The sequence below is a fragment of the Ctenopharyngodon idella genome, chromosome 7 (genome assembly GCF_019924925.1).
Source record: "Ctenopharyngodon idella isolate HZGC_01 chromosome 7, HZGC01, whole genome shotgun sequence".
Classification (NCBI taxonomy): Eukaryota; Metazoa; Chordata; class Actinopteri; order Cypriniformes; family Xenocyprididae; genus Ctenopharyngodon; species Ctenopharyngodon idella.
This window is the reverse complement of record NC_067226.1, coordinates 24343739-24360657: the sequence shown is the minus strand read 5'-3', so window position 1 is coordinate 24360657 and position 16919 is coordinate 24343739. Positions and strand designations below refer to the sequence as shown.

At 37.7% G+C, this 16919-nt stretch overlaps 1 protein-coding gene across 1 annotated transcript in view; it reads left to right on the top strand.

The window, feature by feature from the left end:
• Nucleotides 1-16919, top strand: part of efnb3b (ephrin-B3b) — an 82579-nt gene that overhangs the window by 39289 nt on the left and 26371 nt on the right. Inside the window, exon 2 of the mRNA XM_051900868.1 lies at nucleotides 8710-9005. Within this exon, the coding sequence (XP_051756828.1) occupies nucleotides 8710-9005 (296 nt within the window). The remainder of the gene's footprint in view (nucleotides 1-8709; nucleotides 9006-16919) is intronic.

The window sequence follows — 16919 nt, the reverse complement described above, 5'->3', positions numbered from 1 at the left end:
GTCTGCTGGACGCCAGCCGTGACTCCAGCCCCTCCATGGCACTGCTCCTGATGAGATCAATGCACGCTTGGAGGTAAAATCAGCTTAGTGAGGTGGAATAGAAGCTGAAAATGAAGTGGAAATTGCAGAAGTCAAAAGTCATTCTCACTGCATATCAAGGTGATTCGAACTGAAGGATTTCAGCCGGTGTTAGCTCGATAGCTTGTTATCACATGTAATCACCAACATAGATCTAATTCTTGAATCTGGAAAGCTTTTTTTGGCTGGTGGGATAGAAGTTGTTGAGCCTGCAGGAGAACATTTGTAGTGGTGTTTGCTAAAGGAGGCATGCTATTGCTCATACTTAGGATTAGAGACTGAAGCAAATCTTTAACCATAAGCATTAAAGCTCAGCACTAACTCATTCTGTACCGTTTGTTCAGTGTTGGTGAGGAGAGTGCTTTTAATTTAATTCAATTTGTTTATGTAATTTAATTGTGTTATTGTAGATTTACGCCTGGTTGAAAATAAAACATGCAATGAAAAATGTCTGATACTGCTTTTTTTTAATGTTTTTATATATGTATGTATGTATCTATTAAGCTTTTCGCTTGGAGGATGAGCAAATCCCATAATCCCATAGAATCTCATAGACTTATCATGGGATGTCATATAGACTTGAGGATTGGCCTCTTTTGACTTGGGGTCTTGGGCTAATAAAAAACTCCCTAATAACCACATAGCAAGATGATAAAAACCACCCAAAACACTTTAGCAACTGCATAGCAACACTTTGGCAACCTCCACTCATTTTCTTTTCTTTAAAAATCGAGTTTCTTTTATCACTGATTTTATTTGCGATACGTGTTATTAATGTACTTGTAGACACAGTACATATTCACGCCAAATCTGTGGCTGATGTCCTCATCTAGGGTGTGTTGAAACCTCTGCATTTATCATGTGAAAGATTCTCGGCCATCTCTGAAATTCCATTTTTTATGCGCACACACACACACACACGCACGCACACAAAGGTCCACCTCACTGCACCTGTGCCCCGAGCTTGTTTTTGGACACAGCTCGAGTTTCTCGTGTGGAATCTTTGTAATGCAAGACTGACGAACAAGAGGACGGTGGAGGGGTTTATGGACAAGAGAAGGTGGGTTTGGGTGGAGGGGTTGAGGCTTGAGGGTCAGTGCTGTCGGGGGCGGGACGGGGTGAAACTAACACTCGGCTCTTTTCAAGAGCTGTCAGGGTCAGGGAAGGGCGTCGGTGAAGTTTGACAAAATGATGTTTCTGCCCTCATAAACGAGCCTGGCGCACACACACTCCTGTCACCTCTGCCCCCCTCCATCCCCCCACTCCTTGTTTCAATGTGTGACCATGAATGCCACCTTTGTTCCAGATCGGGAGAGAAAGGGAGAGAAACCGAGGGAGGGTGGGAGAGAGAGCAAAACAGGAATGATGAGTGTTTGGGAAGAGAAGGAATGGTTGGAGGAGTGTATTATCATGTTTATATTTAGAGTAAACAGAGATGTCGATATAATTTCACTTTAATCTGCGCTTTGAAGGCCTGCCCGTGTGTGTGGTTAGCTTTTGTCGAGCTTTGCAAACACAAACATTCACACAGCTCCTCCATAAAAGTCTTTCAGTGCTTGTAAGACTGGTGTTTTCATCCTGCTTCATTTCCACACTCTCTAACTTGACTTTGTGGCTACATTTTTATACGTGTCCCTTTTCCTTCAAGTTTTTTTTTTCCTTCAAGCTTGACACACGGGTCAGAAATTCTTTGGCGAGGTTCTGCAAACGTTCTCTAATTATCTGCCGAGTGCTTGCTTAACCCTGAGTTTGCTCATTAGACATTGCCGGCTGACAGTTGTTCAATCACGAAGGCTAATGCGGTCCAGTGCTGAAACATATGTAATTACACAGGCTGTGCGACTGGGTCTGGCGCACACACATGCTTTTGAAAGGAGCGTTTTTTCACAAGGTTTGTTGTGTTGGACTCTTTATTTCAGTTTATTTTTTTACAAATCTAAAATGTTTCCATACACACTTTGAGCCAGTATGCAAACAAAGACATAAATGATTTGTCAATGCATTGCAAAAAGTTATTATTATTATTATTCAGGTAACTACAGGTAGCTGACTTTAAAGACGGCATTAAATGCTTTTTATTGATCTTATTGTGAACAGTTCATCCATGCATATGTTTCTCTTTTTTTTCTTTTTTTTTGAGATTATAATTTTTAATCAAAATGTCATAACACGACATTCCTGTGAAACAACTTCTTTCTGGTGATGGACGCCGTACTTCTCCAATCATTTTGTCTGCATTAAACCCGTCTTTTTCTTACAATCGACTGAAACCTCGAATTCAGATCTGCATCCAACCAATCAACAACTGACAGAACAAAGTCCTGCCCTACATTTTTTTTTGCTATAATCTGTTTCACTCGGATGTGCGTCACAAAACAGAAGAAAATATCTGTCACTACACCCATTACATTGCGACTAACTTTATCAACAAGATTCTCCATAGAAACATTTGGGATCTTTTTATCATTATCTTTTTACATGTTCAGTATTAAATTCCAGTTTATAAAAAAATAGTGCTTGTAGATGCTTTGCGTTCAAAGCCGATGTGAAATAGCCAATGTACGCACACCTGTGATCAGTTTACTTTAGATGAACTTGCACATTTGCTTGCCAATTTGTAGCATGCATAGTGCAAGGATGGTGAAATGTAGTGCTACAGTTGGCAGCAACGCATCAGGTGCTTGAAACAACATGTTTTCTTCTGAAACACAGTGGATGTTACCATATATTAAAAACATTTTTTAGGTGTTCTACTTGAGATAACACTTCCTTTCTAAAAGTGTATAGTACATTATTTGTGACGCAACTTATATTAATAATGGGCCTAGCTTCGGTAACCATAAGCAGAAACCCTAATAAGTTGGCCTGACTCAAAAAATTTGTGTTTAACAGTTACATCAGTTTTTTTTAAGTTAACAAATTCAAAGATTAAGTTAAGATTAATTCCGGCCCGATGAGGTCTATATGTTTACTAATATATGCAAGTTTCGGACCCCATTCAAGGTGGCGCTGTCGAGCCCTCCTGCCACGCCCGGGTACCAGCTTTAGCCCGGCCCTAATGGCTGCAGATTCTGACACGTGTGCAAATTTTCAAGACTTTTTGAGCACGTTAAGGGCCCCAAAAGTACCTGAGAAGTCGGGGGGAAAATAAAAATAAATATAGCTGCAAGCAGCGATGATGGGCCCAAGCCCCGGTTGCACCACCTCCATCAAAAGTGTCACTGACACTCACCCACTTAAAGGCCCGTTCATACCAAGGACGATAACTATAATGATAATGATAAGATATAGTTCTCAAAAAGAGCACAGTCCACACCACAACTAAAATGATAACGGCGCAGAGAAACAATATCTTTGGAACCACTTCAAGAACGATTTTTTCCCCCCAGCTGATGAACGTTAAAAACATTGACAGGCATTCAGAATCCATCCTGTTTTAAAGAGCTTGAGTGTCAGACGTCAAAACTGCAGCATGCTTAGAATAAACAGAACGATCTCGTCTGCTGGTGTGGACGCTAATATAGTTATCTTTATAGTTATAGCTCTTGGTGTGAACAGGCCTTAAGTCTTAAAGTTTTGCAGACCATCCTTGACGTAACCAAAGGCTCTTACTCTCCACCACAATGGTAACCCTTTAATATAATCAGCTTAGTATAATCAGATTTTGAGTTCACGTAACTTTTTTCTATTAAGTATGATAAACTTCTAGTAATATTTGAGTGAAATTAATTAATTTAGTTAATTTCACTGTTCAGTTTTACAGTGTACATTTGAGTTAATGAGCCAAACTACTTACTTATTCTTCTGATTATTATTACTAATAAGAAGAATAAACAATTTATCATGGCTTGCAAGATAGTTAGTGGCGTTTTAGGCAATTCGCTTTGAATTGTCTCTAACAATACCACTTAAACGAGGTAAAAACACTAACACGTTGACTCTCTTCTCTGATTATAATGTGAGCGATCTCGCTTTTTTGCAGTGTGTACTTGTGTGTTTGTTAGCAGTGAGTGTGAGTTTGACTAAATGCTGTTCTGTCACGCTGACACGGAAGGCGTGAGAGGGAGGGAAAGAGAGAGAAGGTGTGAATGTGGTGATAAAAGACAGTATTCTTCTACTTCTGTGTCTGGGTCTCAGTAGAGAGTTCAGTGGGTTAAAGCAGACCAGCGTGACCATGTCAACAACACGGCCAGTACTGAGAGAACGGCTCCCTTATCTCCTGCATCCTCTGCTTGCTTGCTTTCTTCTCTCTCTGTGTCCACCTGTTTTTCCCTTCCTCATTGTTTGTCTCTGTTTACTCTTTTCCTCTTGGTTTCGTAAGCTATTTTATCTTTCATTCACCCCTTTCATTCTCTCCTCTGATCCGCAACACCTCTCTCTCTTTCTCTCTCTCTGTGTCTGTCTCTGTTCTTTCCATTCTTCAAATCAAGTCTACTGTGACGCTATCTACGATAAACCAACAGACAAAAATCTACCTATGCAAAAAACGTCTTTTGCATCTGCAGGATGTTTTGGTACTTTTGTTCATCAGTTTTTCCGGTGTGTATGTGTATATATTGTCTACCTGAAAAAAAAACCCCTTAGCAACAGTATGTCTGTGTTTTGTTTTGGGTTGAAGGACAAAGAAAAGTTATTAACTTAAGCGCAATCGACAGCATTTGTGTGTTACCACAGAAAAGTTTAACTCGTCCATTAGTTGTTTTTTCCCAAAATTGCAGTTGCAGTACAACTCACAATGAACATTAAAACACACACCATTTTGAAAGTATAGCCACAAGACTTTTATACGTGTTGGCATGCAGTGGTAAAAAGGGGAGTGATGTAATGCTACATTCAGGTCTTCCTGGAAAGGTTCTTACTTACAAGTTTGGAAATCGTAATTGCATTACCACATGATGTATGTTCAAGTAATTTTAGTCAGAACAAAATGGGACAAAAACAGGACAACTATTATATTTCTCTTGCTCTCTATTTTTACTTTTTGTCAAAACCAGGAAGATTTTTAGCACTAATGCAACCCAATGAAGGGCACATTATGTGTGTAACTGATGATTTATCTGTGTGTTTTATTATTATAGTTTGGCTAGAATGATGGGAAATGTAGTTTGATGTGATAAGCAGGGCTTGACATTAACAACCGCCAACCTGCCAAATGCGGGTGGATTTACAATGTAGTGTTGTCAAAAATATAGATTTTTCTATACATATTAATACCAAAATATCTGAATATCCAAAATCGTTTTTCGCAGAATAGATACACGATGCAGCTGCCCTTTCTTGCTCTCTCATCTTTCCGACAGCGAGTTGACAAACTCCCTCAGATTTTGTGCTCATACTCAGTGCGCGCACAGAAAGCCACCTCTCAGTACTAAATTGAGTTCTTTTTCTCTGCTTATTGCGCTTAAATAGTCAAATACACTCAAAATAATGTCAAATGTTACGATTCTTGAAATGACATGTCATGACAGCTCTAAAAGTCTAAGCTTTAAAGAAAGTCCCACTAAGAGTTTCCCACTAGTATTGATTTTGTATCGATGCTTATGTCAACTAGTAAATATGATCATTCCAACATGAATTAAATGCACAGTAAAGGGCCATTTACAATTTACTGAAAGGAAACACAAGAATTACATTGCTAATGCATAACCAGGAGTTCATCTGCATAGAAAATGCATTTAGTCATCTTTTTACTGAAGTGCTTTAATATACAACACTCAAATTTCTGTTTTTAAAACGTCCTGTAACACTGGTCTGGTTTACTTTCTTTGTAAGTACACTACAGTTCGAAAGTTAAGGGTCAGTAAGATTTTTTATTTTTTGAAATAAATTAATGCTTATATTTAATAAAGCCGCACTGAATTGATTAAAAATTACTGTAAAGACATTTATGTTGCAAAAGATTTTGATTTCAAATAAATGCTGTTCTATTGACTTCTATTCATCAGAAGAATCCTTAAAAAATGCATCATGGTTTCCACAAAAATATGAAGCAGCTCAACTGTTTTCAACATTGATAATCATAAGAAATGTTTCTTGAGCAGCAAATCAGCATATTTGAATGATTTCTGAAGGATCATGTGACACTGAAGACTGGAGTAATGATGCTGAAAATTCAGCTTTACATCACATGAATAAATTACATTTTAAAGTGTATTGAAATAGAAAACAGTTATTTTAATTTGTAATAATATTTACAAATATTACTGTATTTTTGATCAAATAATTGCATTTCAAAAACATTAACAAAAATCTTACAAAACCCAAACTTTTGACTGGCTGTGTATTGTTTGTTACTGTAAATACAAGTTAAGTGAAAAGAACAAATAGACAAATAGTCCAAAGAACAAAAAGTCCATTATTTTCTATGCCACAAATACTAAAGTTGTTTTGAACCCAAGAACATTCCTTTAAAGTCATATGTGTGTGTGTGTGTGTGTGGCTATCGGTCAGTCTAATTGTAGTACGTGAAGTGTGTGTTGAGTGTCTGTTCTCTCCACTGTAAGAGCTACTGATAACCTTCCTAACCTGTGTGACAAGGACAGGAAACTCTTCTCCCATAGGAATGCCACACACACACACAAAAGCCTTTTTCCCCTCACACACGATTTCACACACTCTGCTTTTGTTTCTTTAGAGAAAGAGTGACTAGCTTTAATAAACATGCCCTGGGTTAGCATGCAATGATAATGTATGTGAAGTATAAATGGGATCCACCCGTCATTACGTTAAAATATTTTTGCATTCCTTTTCACATGTAAACATGAAGCCCATAAAAAAAAACCAAAGCCCAACTGCCTTAATTAGTTTACATGTAAATAGCCGTTGGTGTGGCTGGCTGTTTAGAGATGATGATAAAATGGTAATTAGCGTCTGCAAGTCGTTTAGTCATTTGTTTACATAGAAGGAATTCAAAGGAAACTCCCTGAGATTGCACAACAGTCTAATTCTCCTGGAAATTGGAAGCTCTAGACTCGTCCTCTGCTGTGCTTTGATCTGACACGGTTTTCTTTGGAAACAAGCGTCTCGGGGTGGGATTTGGATCCAGACTAGCCTATTCATTCTCATTAGAGTCACTTGTTGAAGATACAAGAACCGAATATCATACTTCTGGAAATTCAGTCGTCTTAAGCCTTGAAGTCTCAGCACCTTCATATGATTTACACAGCGGAAGAGAGCACTTTCATTAGGGCTTTGAATAAACAGGAAGAGAGATGAGCAGGGTAGATGAATGAAGTGTAAAAGAAGAGGATGGGTTTCTACTTGTAGAGAAGGTGATTTATTGAATAAAGAAACACAGTGAGAATGTGGAGTGTGGTTGGATCCACACCTGCTCCCATAAATGCTAGCCGGTTCCTGAGGCAGCCAGCATACCCACAGACGTTTCCATGAGAAGTGTGTGGTTCTGTCAGCCAGTGTCCTGGAGGCAGAGGTTATAGCGGCAGATCAAACCAGGCATTCCTACACTATGATGCATCCTTGCCCCCTTTGCTGATCCTACTTATAATGGACAGATTTTTGCAGGCTTGCTCTGCCACAAACAAAGGCGAAAAATATCAACATTATTATTGTATATCATGTTTTAAACATTTGGTATTTATAACTAAATGTACATTTTGTGACATGCGTTTGCATGCCGTTTTATTTCTGTAATGAGACATATCTCTAAAGCATTTATTAATCTTAGTTAATGTTAATTTCAACATGATACATTACTGATACATTAGCAAAATGTAAAGTTGTATCTGTTATCATATTATTTAATAGACCTGAGCTAACATGAACTAGCAATGAACAGTTGTATTTTTATTAACCAACGTTCAAGTGGTCATGATTTGCATTATTTTATTATTTTATAATGTTTGTTGGGGCTCGCTTATAATATATATGATTTTTACATCAAAAATTGTCATAATTTAGAAATAAAAGGCATTTTTCCTTCCCTGATATTAGCCCTAAGATTTAAACACTCTGTCTTAAGGGGCGTGTCTGCTGTGAGACTTCAGTGTAAACGCCCACTGCTGTGATTGGCTAACATCTTTGCATATGGAAATAGCTAATGATTACACGTGGAACTCTCGAAAACTTTTAGCATGTTTTTACCATTACAGTTCTCAAGGTTTACTAATCTGGAAAAGTGATGATTATATTTAAATCTCTGACATTATATTGAGATTGTGGCATGAAAGGTTGCAGTGATGAGCATGTAGCCGATCACAGACATGTTGAGTGCATGAATCACGAATACTTTCATCATAACTAACAGTGCAAACACAAAGTAAATAAGAGATTCATTGATTCTAATGAGAGTTTTGGCGAGAGTCCAGAACTCAGTCACTGATAAACTCATGCTATTTGATTGACAGCTCCAGCGATTGTAAAGGGAGCGTTCTCTGATCGCTTTCTGTATATAATTTAGGCACAGATTAAGTACCAGATTATGTGAAGTTGACTGTTTAGACACTGGTTTGATTTACTGACAATGAATGGTATGACAATGATGGTATTTATAATTATCGTTATTATTATTATTAATTATTTGTTTTTAGCCATGCCATTTTTTATGATTTTTGCCAGTTTCTAATAACATGACATTAAATTCTCTCTCTTTCCCCCTCTGTCCTCCTCCTGCAGGTTTAGTGATGATAAGGGTTATGTCCTGTACCCTCAGATCGGGGATCGTCTGGACCTCATTTGCCCAGCATCTGAGCCGCCCGGTCCCCGCGCCCCTGCCGATTATGAGTACTATAAACTGTACCTGGTGTCTTCACGGGACCAGGCAGACAGGTGTGAAGTGACCGGAGCCCCAAACCTGCTCCTCACCTGCGATAAGCCCAACAGTGACATGCGTTTCACCATCAAGTTTCAGGAGTACTCGCCCAACCTGTGGGGCCACGAATTCAAAACCAATCAGGACTACTTCATCATCGGTGAGTGAGCGCATGTGTGCGGTTTGAATCAAAGTGTGTTTGTAGACACGTCAAAACTTTCGATTATTTCAACCTGCAACATTTAGTTGTAGAAAAGATCTTTTGTTTGTAATAGGCTTGCACTTTGTGTGTTCATTCAGCATCCGCCCTTGTTTATTGTTTTATTCAGTGTTAGAATAGATGGCATGATGGTATTTCGGCATGATGGTATTTCATCGCTGCATTTATTTTGGTTTGTTTTTAGTTTAGGCTTGTGGGTTCTCAATGAAGTCACAATCTTCTGCTGGGATTCGGCTGATTGCGACTTTATCAAATGGAGCCATCTCGCGTTGGGTCGTGTTACTGGGGGTTGTTTTTAGAACAGTGCACAGTAGCGTGGAGAGAATGTGGTCAGCGTAAACGGAAGCCCGTCAATATCAACATTTCAGAAAGTAGATTTGACAAAGGAAGTGATGCCCCAACATGCTCAGACCCAAAACACCCAGTGGGTGTGTTTTTGGAATCTATTCCCATAGTCACGGAAAACCTGCAAATGAAAGGGAATTTTAAAAGTTTTTCCAATCTGGCAAAGTCATGGAAGTGTGATTCAAATCTTTATGGAAAAGTCATAGAACTTTAGTTTAGTGTTCCCAAATCTCCAATTGAAAAACACTCAAATCTCAGGAGTTTTTGACACATTTGTACACTGAAAAGTATAGTTGTTAACACGAAACCTGAAACTGCATTTGCAACCAACATTTTACTTCCATAATCTGATATCGATCCAAAAAGGATATTCAGCTGGAAAAAATGTAGGACTGGGCTCAATTTTATCCAGCAGGAATTGATTGGATCATGAAATTGGACATTAGTATGACCCTGGTGTGTACCAATGAATCATGCAGAATAAAACCATGTGTACTAACAAAGTAAATAGAGTCAAATTTTTGAATACATACTACTGTTAAAAAGTTTGGGGTCAGTAAGTTTTTTGTTTTTTTTAAATGAGTTTTTTTTAAAAAGAAGTCTCTTATGCTCACAAAGACTATTTATTTGATCAAATATACAGTAAAAACAGTAATACTGAGAAAATATGTTTTAATATATTTTAAAATGTAATTTATTACTGTTTTGCTTATTACTCAAGTCTTCAATGTCACATGATCCTTTAGAAATCATTCTAATATGCTGATCTGCTGCTCAAGAAACATTTCTTATTATTATCAATGTTGAAAACAGTTGACCTGCTTCATATTTTTGTGGAAATTTGTCTGACTTTGATTAATAGAAAGTTGAAAAGAACCTCATTTATTTGAAATATCTTTTGTAACACTATAATTCTATTTACTGTCAATCTTGATCAATTTAATTCATCCTTGCTGAGTAATAATTTCTTTAAAAAAATCTTAATGACCCCAAACTTTTTGAACAGTAATGTATTTCTCTAAATATATTAATTCCAAGTACCTGATGTATGGAAATCTCTCCCAGCAATTTCTAAAATATGATTTAAAATCATAATTCTAGAAAAATCATGGACAAATCATGGAATTTGATTGGCTAAAAAGTGTGTGAGCCCTTATTCCCATAAAGAAAAAGAAAGAGAGAGAGTGACAGAAAGGTTGGGGAAAAAATGGATAAGACAGAAGAGAGTTGATGGCTTTATAGATGTGTCAGATTTTCTTTCACCAGGGTCAGTTGTCAGTCAAATTATATTAATATTTTTAAAACCGGAAAATGATATGAACAGCATTTCAAATTCGGCAGGTAATATATAGTTGGTGCTCAGGAGCCTCAGGTTATATTTTTGTGTTTCTTTTCATGACGTGCAAAGTATGTGTGAAGGTGTAATGTCTAATTTTAGAAGTTACAGGTCTCACAGACACTGTGTCTCTGTGATAAGAATCAAGCTCCTTCCACTGGCTCCTTAATGGGCAAACAAGTGTGAGATTTCTGGTATGTGGTCACCAGGCAGAGTCCGGAGCTCTACTGTGTACTGTTAAGCCTTAACGTAGGTGTCACTGACAAATACAGACGCACACACACTGCAGGCTTTATCATTGCTCCAACAGACCCGACGAATCGATCGACAGACTGTGCCAGTCTATGAGTCCTCAAATGCAAGGTCAAAGGCACACACACACACACGCACACACTCACGCAAGATGGAGAAAGAGCGAGAGAAACCATCAAACCAGCGTCCACATGGAAAAAAGGAGAAAAGTGATTTTAAGGGTCATTGAACATTTAATCTAGTGTTTATGTGTGTGCATTCGTGTTAAAAATAGTTGTGTGTGCATCTGTCATGAACGGTTGATGTTCTATTTTACACCAGAGTGCACATTTGATGGCTTCTGACATCTTCATGCCCATGTGTTGGCGCATATGTGTGTGTGTAAGGGTATGTGTACATTAGAGATTTGGACCTTAGGGAGAATGGTATTAATTAACCTACCTTAACATGCGCTAATTTATTCAGCCTAGCTCAAATGAGCTGGAACAGGAATGATTCATGAAATAGAGAGAGAGAAAGAGAGAGAGTGAGTGTGTTTATGTAGAAGAGAGCATTGACAGGTCATTATGGCTGCTCCAATCTCGTTGTCTAATTATAACATGGGTCACGAAGATGCCCTTAGGTCACTAATAACAGTGTTTACACACATACACTTAAAGGGATAGTTCACCCCAAAGTGAAAATGATCATCATTTGTTAAGCAATTGTCATCATTTACTCACCCGTATGACTTTCTGCACTGTACAGGACAGAAAGTATGTGTCATATCAACAGTGCTATTTTAGTATTATTTATAGACTATTATCAATATTTTGAATTTTAGTTTATAGGATTAGTTTACTTCAGAATTAAAATGTACTGATAATTTACACTCCCCATGTCTTTCTTTCTTCAGTCAAAAAGAAATTATTTTTTGAGGTTTTTGAGGAAAACATTCCAGGATTTTTCTCCATATAGTGGACTTCACTGGGGATCAACGGGTTACAGTTTCAGTGCAGCTTCAAAGGGCTTTACACGATCACATCCGAGGAATAAGGGTCTTATCTAGCGAAACGATAGGTCATTTTCTTAAAAAAAATGAAAATGTATATACTTTTTAACCACAAATGCTCATCTTGCACTAGCTCTGCGATGCGCCACGCATTACGTAATCACGTTGGAAAGGTCACGTGTGATGTAGGCGGAAGTACACCAACTTAAAAATTGTCCGACATCTTTGTTTTACCTTTTTTTGTAAAGACCGTTTGACTTAGTCTTTGCATGTTCACTTTGTAAACACTGGATTCATACTTCCGCCTACGTCACGTGTGACCTTACATAATGCATGGTGCATCACAGAGCAGTGCAAGACGAGCATTTATGGTTAAAAAGTATATAATTTTTTAATTTTTTTTAGAAATTGACCAATTGTTTTGCTAGATAAGACCCTTATTCCTCGGCTGGGATCATGTAGAGCCCTTTGAAGCTGCACTGAAACTGCAGTTTGGACCTTCAACCTGTCGATCACCAGTGAAGTCCACTATATGGAGAAAAATCCTGGAATGTTTTCCTCAAAAACCATAATTTCGTTTCGACTGAAGAAAGAAAGACATGAACATCTTTATGAAATTTGAATTCTGAAGTGAACTAATCCTTTAAGTTTAGTTTGAATTTTAGTTTTAGTGTTTTATGAACAACCCCATTTCCAGAAAAGTTGGGACATTTTGTAAAATGCAATAAAATCAAGATTCTGTGGTTTGTTAATTCTCTTTAACCTTTATTTAACTGACAAAGGTACAAAGAAAAGATTTTCAGTGTTTTCACTGACCAACTTAAGTGTATTTTGTAAATATAAACAAATTTTGATTTTGATGGCTGCAACACACGCCAAAAAATTTGGGACAAAGGCAAAATAATAGTGAAAAGGTTATAGAATAATTTTAGGAATTAGGTAGAATTTCTAAAAAATTCGGTTGCAGCCTAATGACCATTAGAAAATGTGGGTCCTAAATCAGTTGAGAACCACTGCTTTAAAGCATGATTTTCTTTGATTTGCAGTCATTCCAGTAGGCCTATCTATCTTACAGCAGAGTTGTACTTGTAAACACAAACAAACACACACACACACACACACACACACATGTTGCTGTCAGTCAGCGTGAGGGATTTGGGGTACCTGACTGTGGAGCAGCTCTGGGCTTCTTATCGCCATGGCATTGCTGTGGCAGCGGACACAGACAGATGGCTAACTGTCACTCAAACTGAGAGAAGAGAACTCAAGAGGAAAAGAGGATGAGAGAGTGATGTGGAGAGGAAGAAAGAACAAGATGGACAGACGGGTCTTACAGGGGTTTACCGTGTTTCTCCAAAGAACAGCAACTCAGACACACACGCAAATCTCTGGACGGTTATTTTACGACCCTGTGAATCATCATCACTGTGCACGTACGTGTGACGTCTTGTGAGTGTTTCATGGTGCCGTATTGTTTTGATCCATATTAATTGCTTTTTTTTTATGGTGACTTTTTAAGATTTGAGTGAACAGAAAAACAACAGAGGGACAGAAATAGAAAGAGGGAAAGAAAGGGAAGAAAACAGAAACAGAAGAAGAGGCGGTCGAAGAGCAAAGGGAGCAAGGGATTCAGAGAGATCTATATTTGATGAATATTTGAACGTTTTAAAGCCCCCAGACCGAAGTTTTCCCTTCTTACTGAGACAAAAGCTAACCACAAACACCAGGGAGAAGAGAAAGGTAAATGAGCGCGAGAGAGAGAGAGAGATTTTTTACACTTAAATTCCCAGCAGCCTGTATGTTCTGCCAGCGGTTTTTGGCTGAGTTGTTTTTATCAGTGCACATCTGGCCCCCGCAATCCAATTGGATCAGAAGAAACTCATTTAGCAGCTTTAGCCAATCAGAACATTTTGGTGCAGACGGACGAGCACAAGCATTCCCTGAGTGATGACAGTGATCAGAATAACAATGGCAGTAAGGATTCGAGGAATCGCACACACATATGATGAACATGTAAGCCATGTTGATCAATCCTGACAGAATGACTGATCAAATCAAATGAAAATGAATGAAATGGATGAAATACTGAAATGGATGGCACTTGAAAATGTGTTTATGAGTCAGGTTTTGCCATCATTGTCAGCAAATATCAAAAGGCATTTAAAACCCAAAATCACCTACCAGAGATTTGATTTTTGATTTATTGATTCAGTTTGATTTCAATTAATTTGGGCATATTAGATTTGTCTATGTTGCTGAATGGAATTCTGCTGAAATGCCTTTCAGTTTCTATTTAACCTGTGTTATTAACACAAGCACAAACTGCACTGTGCATACCAACTCTTCAGTGTTTTAGAATGATTCATTTAAAGGAGCTTCTTCATCATTTGGTCATGAGTTGAACTATTTTGGTTTTTGATTCAGTAAAAAGAACTGGTTCATATGAGTCAATTGTTTGTAAATTCGACTACCCTAGTTGTGTCGTATGCTTTTGATTCACTAAAAGAACTGGTTGTTAAGAGTCAATTGTTTCCTGAATCAGATTTACGACGGAAGGACATCTCAATCGAAAGACGCGGTTTCTTACAATATTTGCTAGCCTTTCATCTTATTACACATATAATTCGGACTGCAAACTCAGGTAAAATATGACTTCTTTTGCCGTTGGGCTGTTGATTCAGCATCACAACTGAAAAGCGGTACAAAAAACACTGACAGTAAAAAAAGATCGATCTTGGGATTTTAGGAATCTGTACTGATGTTGCTCAAATGAAGATCGTAGTTAATCTGAAAATCAAATTTTTACCCAGCTCTAGCACATTCTGTGGGATAGAAGGAAGGAAGAAGGTTTGGGAAAGAGAAGTTAAGGAGTCTGTTTGTGGAGTGTGAGTAAGTGAAAGTGACAGTTCGCCTCACCAATTTAGGTCAAGAATCGGAACAGTACAGTGTATGTTTCTATGCGTGTACAAGTTTGCCTACACTTGTCAGGGGCAAAATTAGTTTGAAAAGGTCCTAATAGTGCAGCATGACCAAAACAAACTTATAAGGACGTTTGAATTCGTCTTAAAGGGATTCACCTAAACATGAAAATTCTGTCAGAATTACCCATCCTCATGTCCTTTCAGACTTACTTTCTTTTGTGGAACAGAAATGAAGATATTTTGGTAACACTTTCTAATAAGGTTTCTATTTGTTAACATTAGTTCACATGAACTAACAATGAACAATACTTTAAAGCATTTATATGAATTTCTTTGGTCTGCTAAACACAAAGGAAGATATTTTGAAGAATGTTTGTAACCAAACAGCTGTGGGGCACCATTGACTTCCATAGTATTATTATTTTTATTTATTTTTTCGTATTATGGAAGTCAATGGTGTCCTACTACTGTTTGGTTACCCATATTCTTCAAAATATCTTACTTTGTGTTCAGCAGAACAAAGAAATTTATACAGGTTTGGAACAACTTGAGGGTGAGTAAATGATGACAGAATTTTCATTTTTGGGTGAACTATCCCTTTAAGTTTAGTGTTGTAGTTTAGCAAATATCATCACTTCTGTGTAAAATCTGTGACATATAGTGAAACAAACGTGTGTATGTGTGTGTGTGGTTGGATGGATGGATTGGACAGATACTCCCCAAAGGTCAGACAGAAAAAAAGCCCACACTAATTGGATTCCAACTAGTTAACATTGTGTGATTCATTTAACCTCTCACACACACACACACACACACACACACACACACACACACACACACACTATGCAGTAGCAGACAAAGCCGGCATTGTGCCTCATTCTGCTGAGGAACCACTTGTGGAGGGATGTGTTTCCCGGGAACAGGGGGTACGCTTATCCAGCGCTCACCATGCCATTGACCCTTGACATTGCCTCACTGGGCCGAATGCAGAAACACGACGACATGGCCGCAATTTAGCGTGCAAGATCACGCAAACATGACCCGTTAATAGCAGTAATGAACAGAGAGCACACACACATGCACACAGCTGCCACAACGGCTTGTGTGTGTGTGTGTGAAACACAATAACCACACACACATGCAAAATCACACACAAGCTCACTTTGTAATTCTCCCTAGATCATCTTTATAGATCATCTATTCATCAACCACAAACTCGCATGACAAACACACTTTTTGGGTAAACAGACTTTAGGCAGAGAGGATGTTTACTGTGTGTGGAGGGAGATTAAAGAGTTGGGCTGGGATTGGGGTTGACCAGCTGTCCACGAGAGAGACAGATAGAGAGAGAAAGACTGAAATGGTTGCAGTGCGTGCTACTGAAAAAGTGAGGAAGGAATTTAACAATCCTGTTTCCGATTCTGATTCTTCTTTTTAATTCACATTGAATAGTCAATGTAAAATTAAAATTGAACCTATTCCTAGTCTTATTTGGAATTCATCAAGTTTATCTTCATAATCTTTTATTAAAATGTATTATCTTGCTCAGCCTCTGAAATGACTGATTACTTTTCATTAATACACACTAGCACTAATTAAAATTATTTAACCATTTTTAAGGATACATTAAAGTGATCAAAAGTTTGAACTTTCTATTAATAAAAAATCCTGAACACAACTGTTTTCATCCTTTATAGTAATAAGAAATGTTTCTTGAGCACCAAATCAGCATATTGGAATGATTTCTGATCATGTGACACTAAAGATTGGAGAAATGATTACGTTGACAACAATAAATTATATTTAAAATATATTAAAATAGAAAGCACTCATTTTAAATGGTAATATTTCACATTATTACTGACTTTTTGATCAAATAAATGCAGTCTTGGTGAACATAAGAGACAAAACATTAAAAAATCATACCGAACCTAAAATTATCTTTTACTCTAAGCAACTGATTGGAACTGGTTTGGAACGGCCCTTTTCACAATTCTGTAAGCAATTTT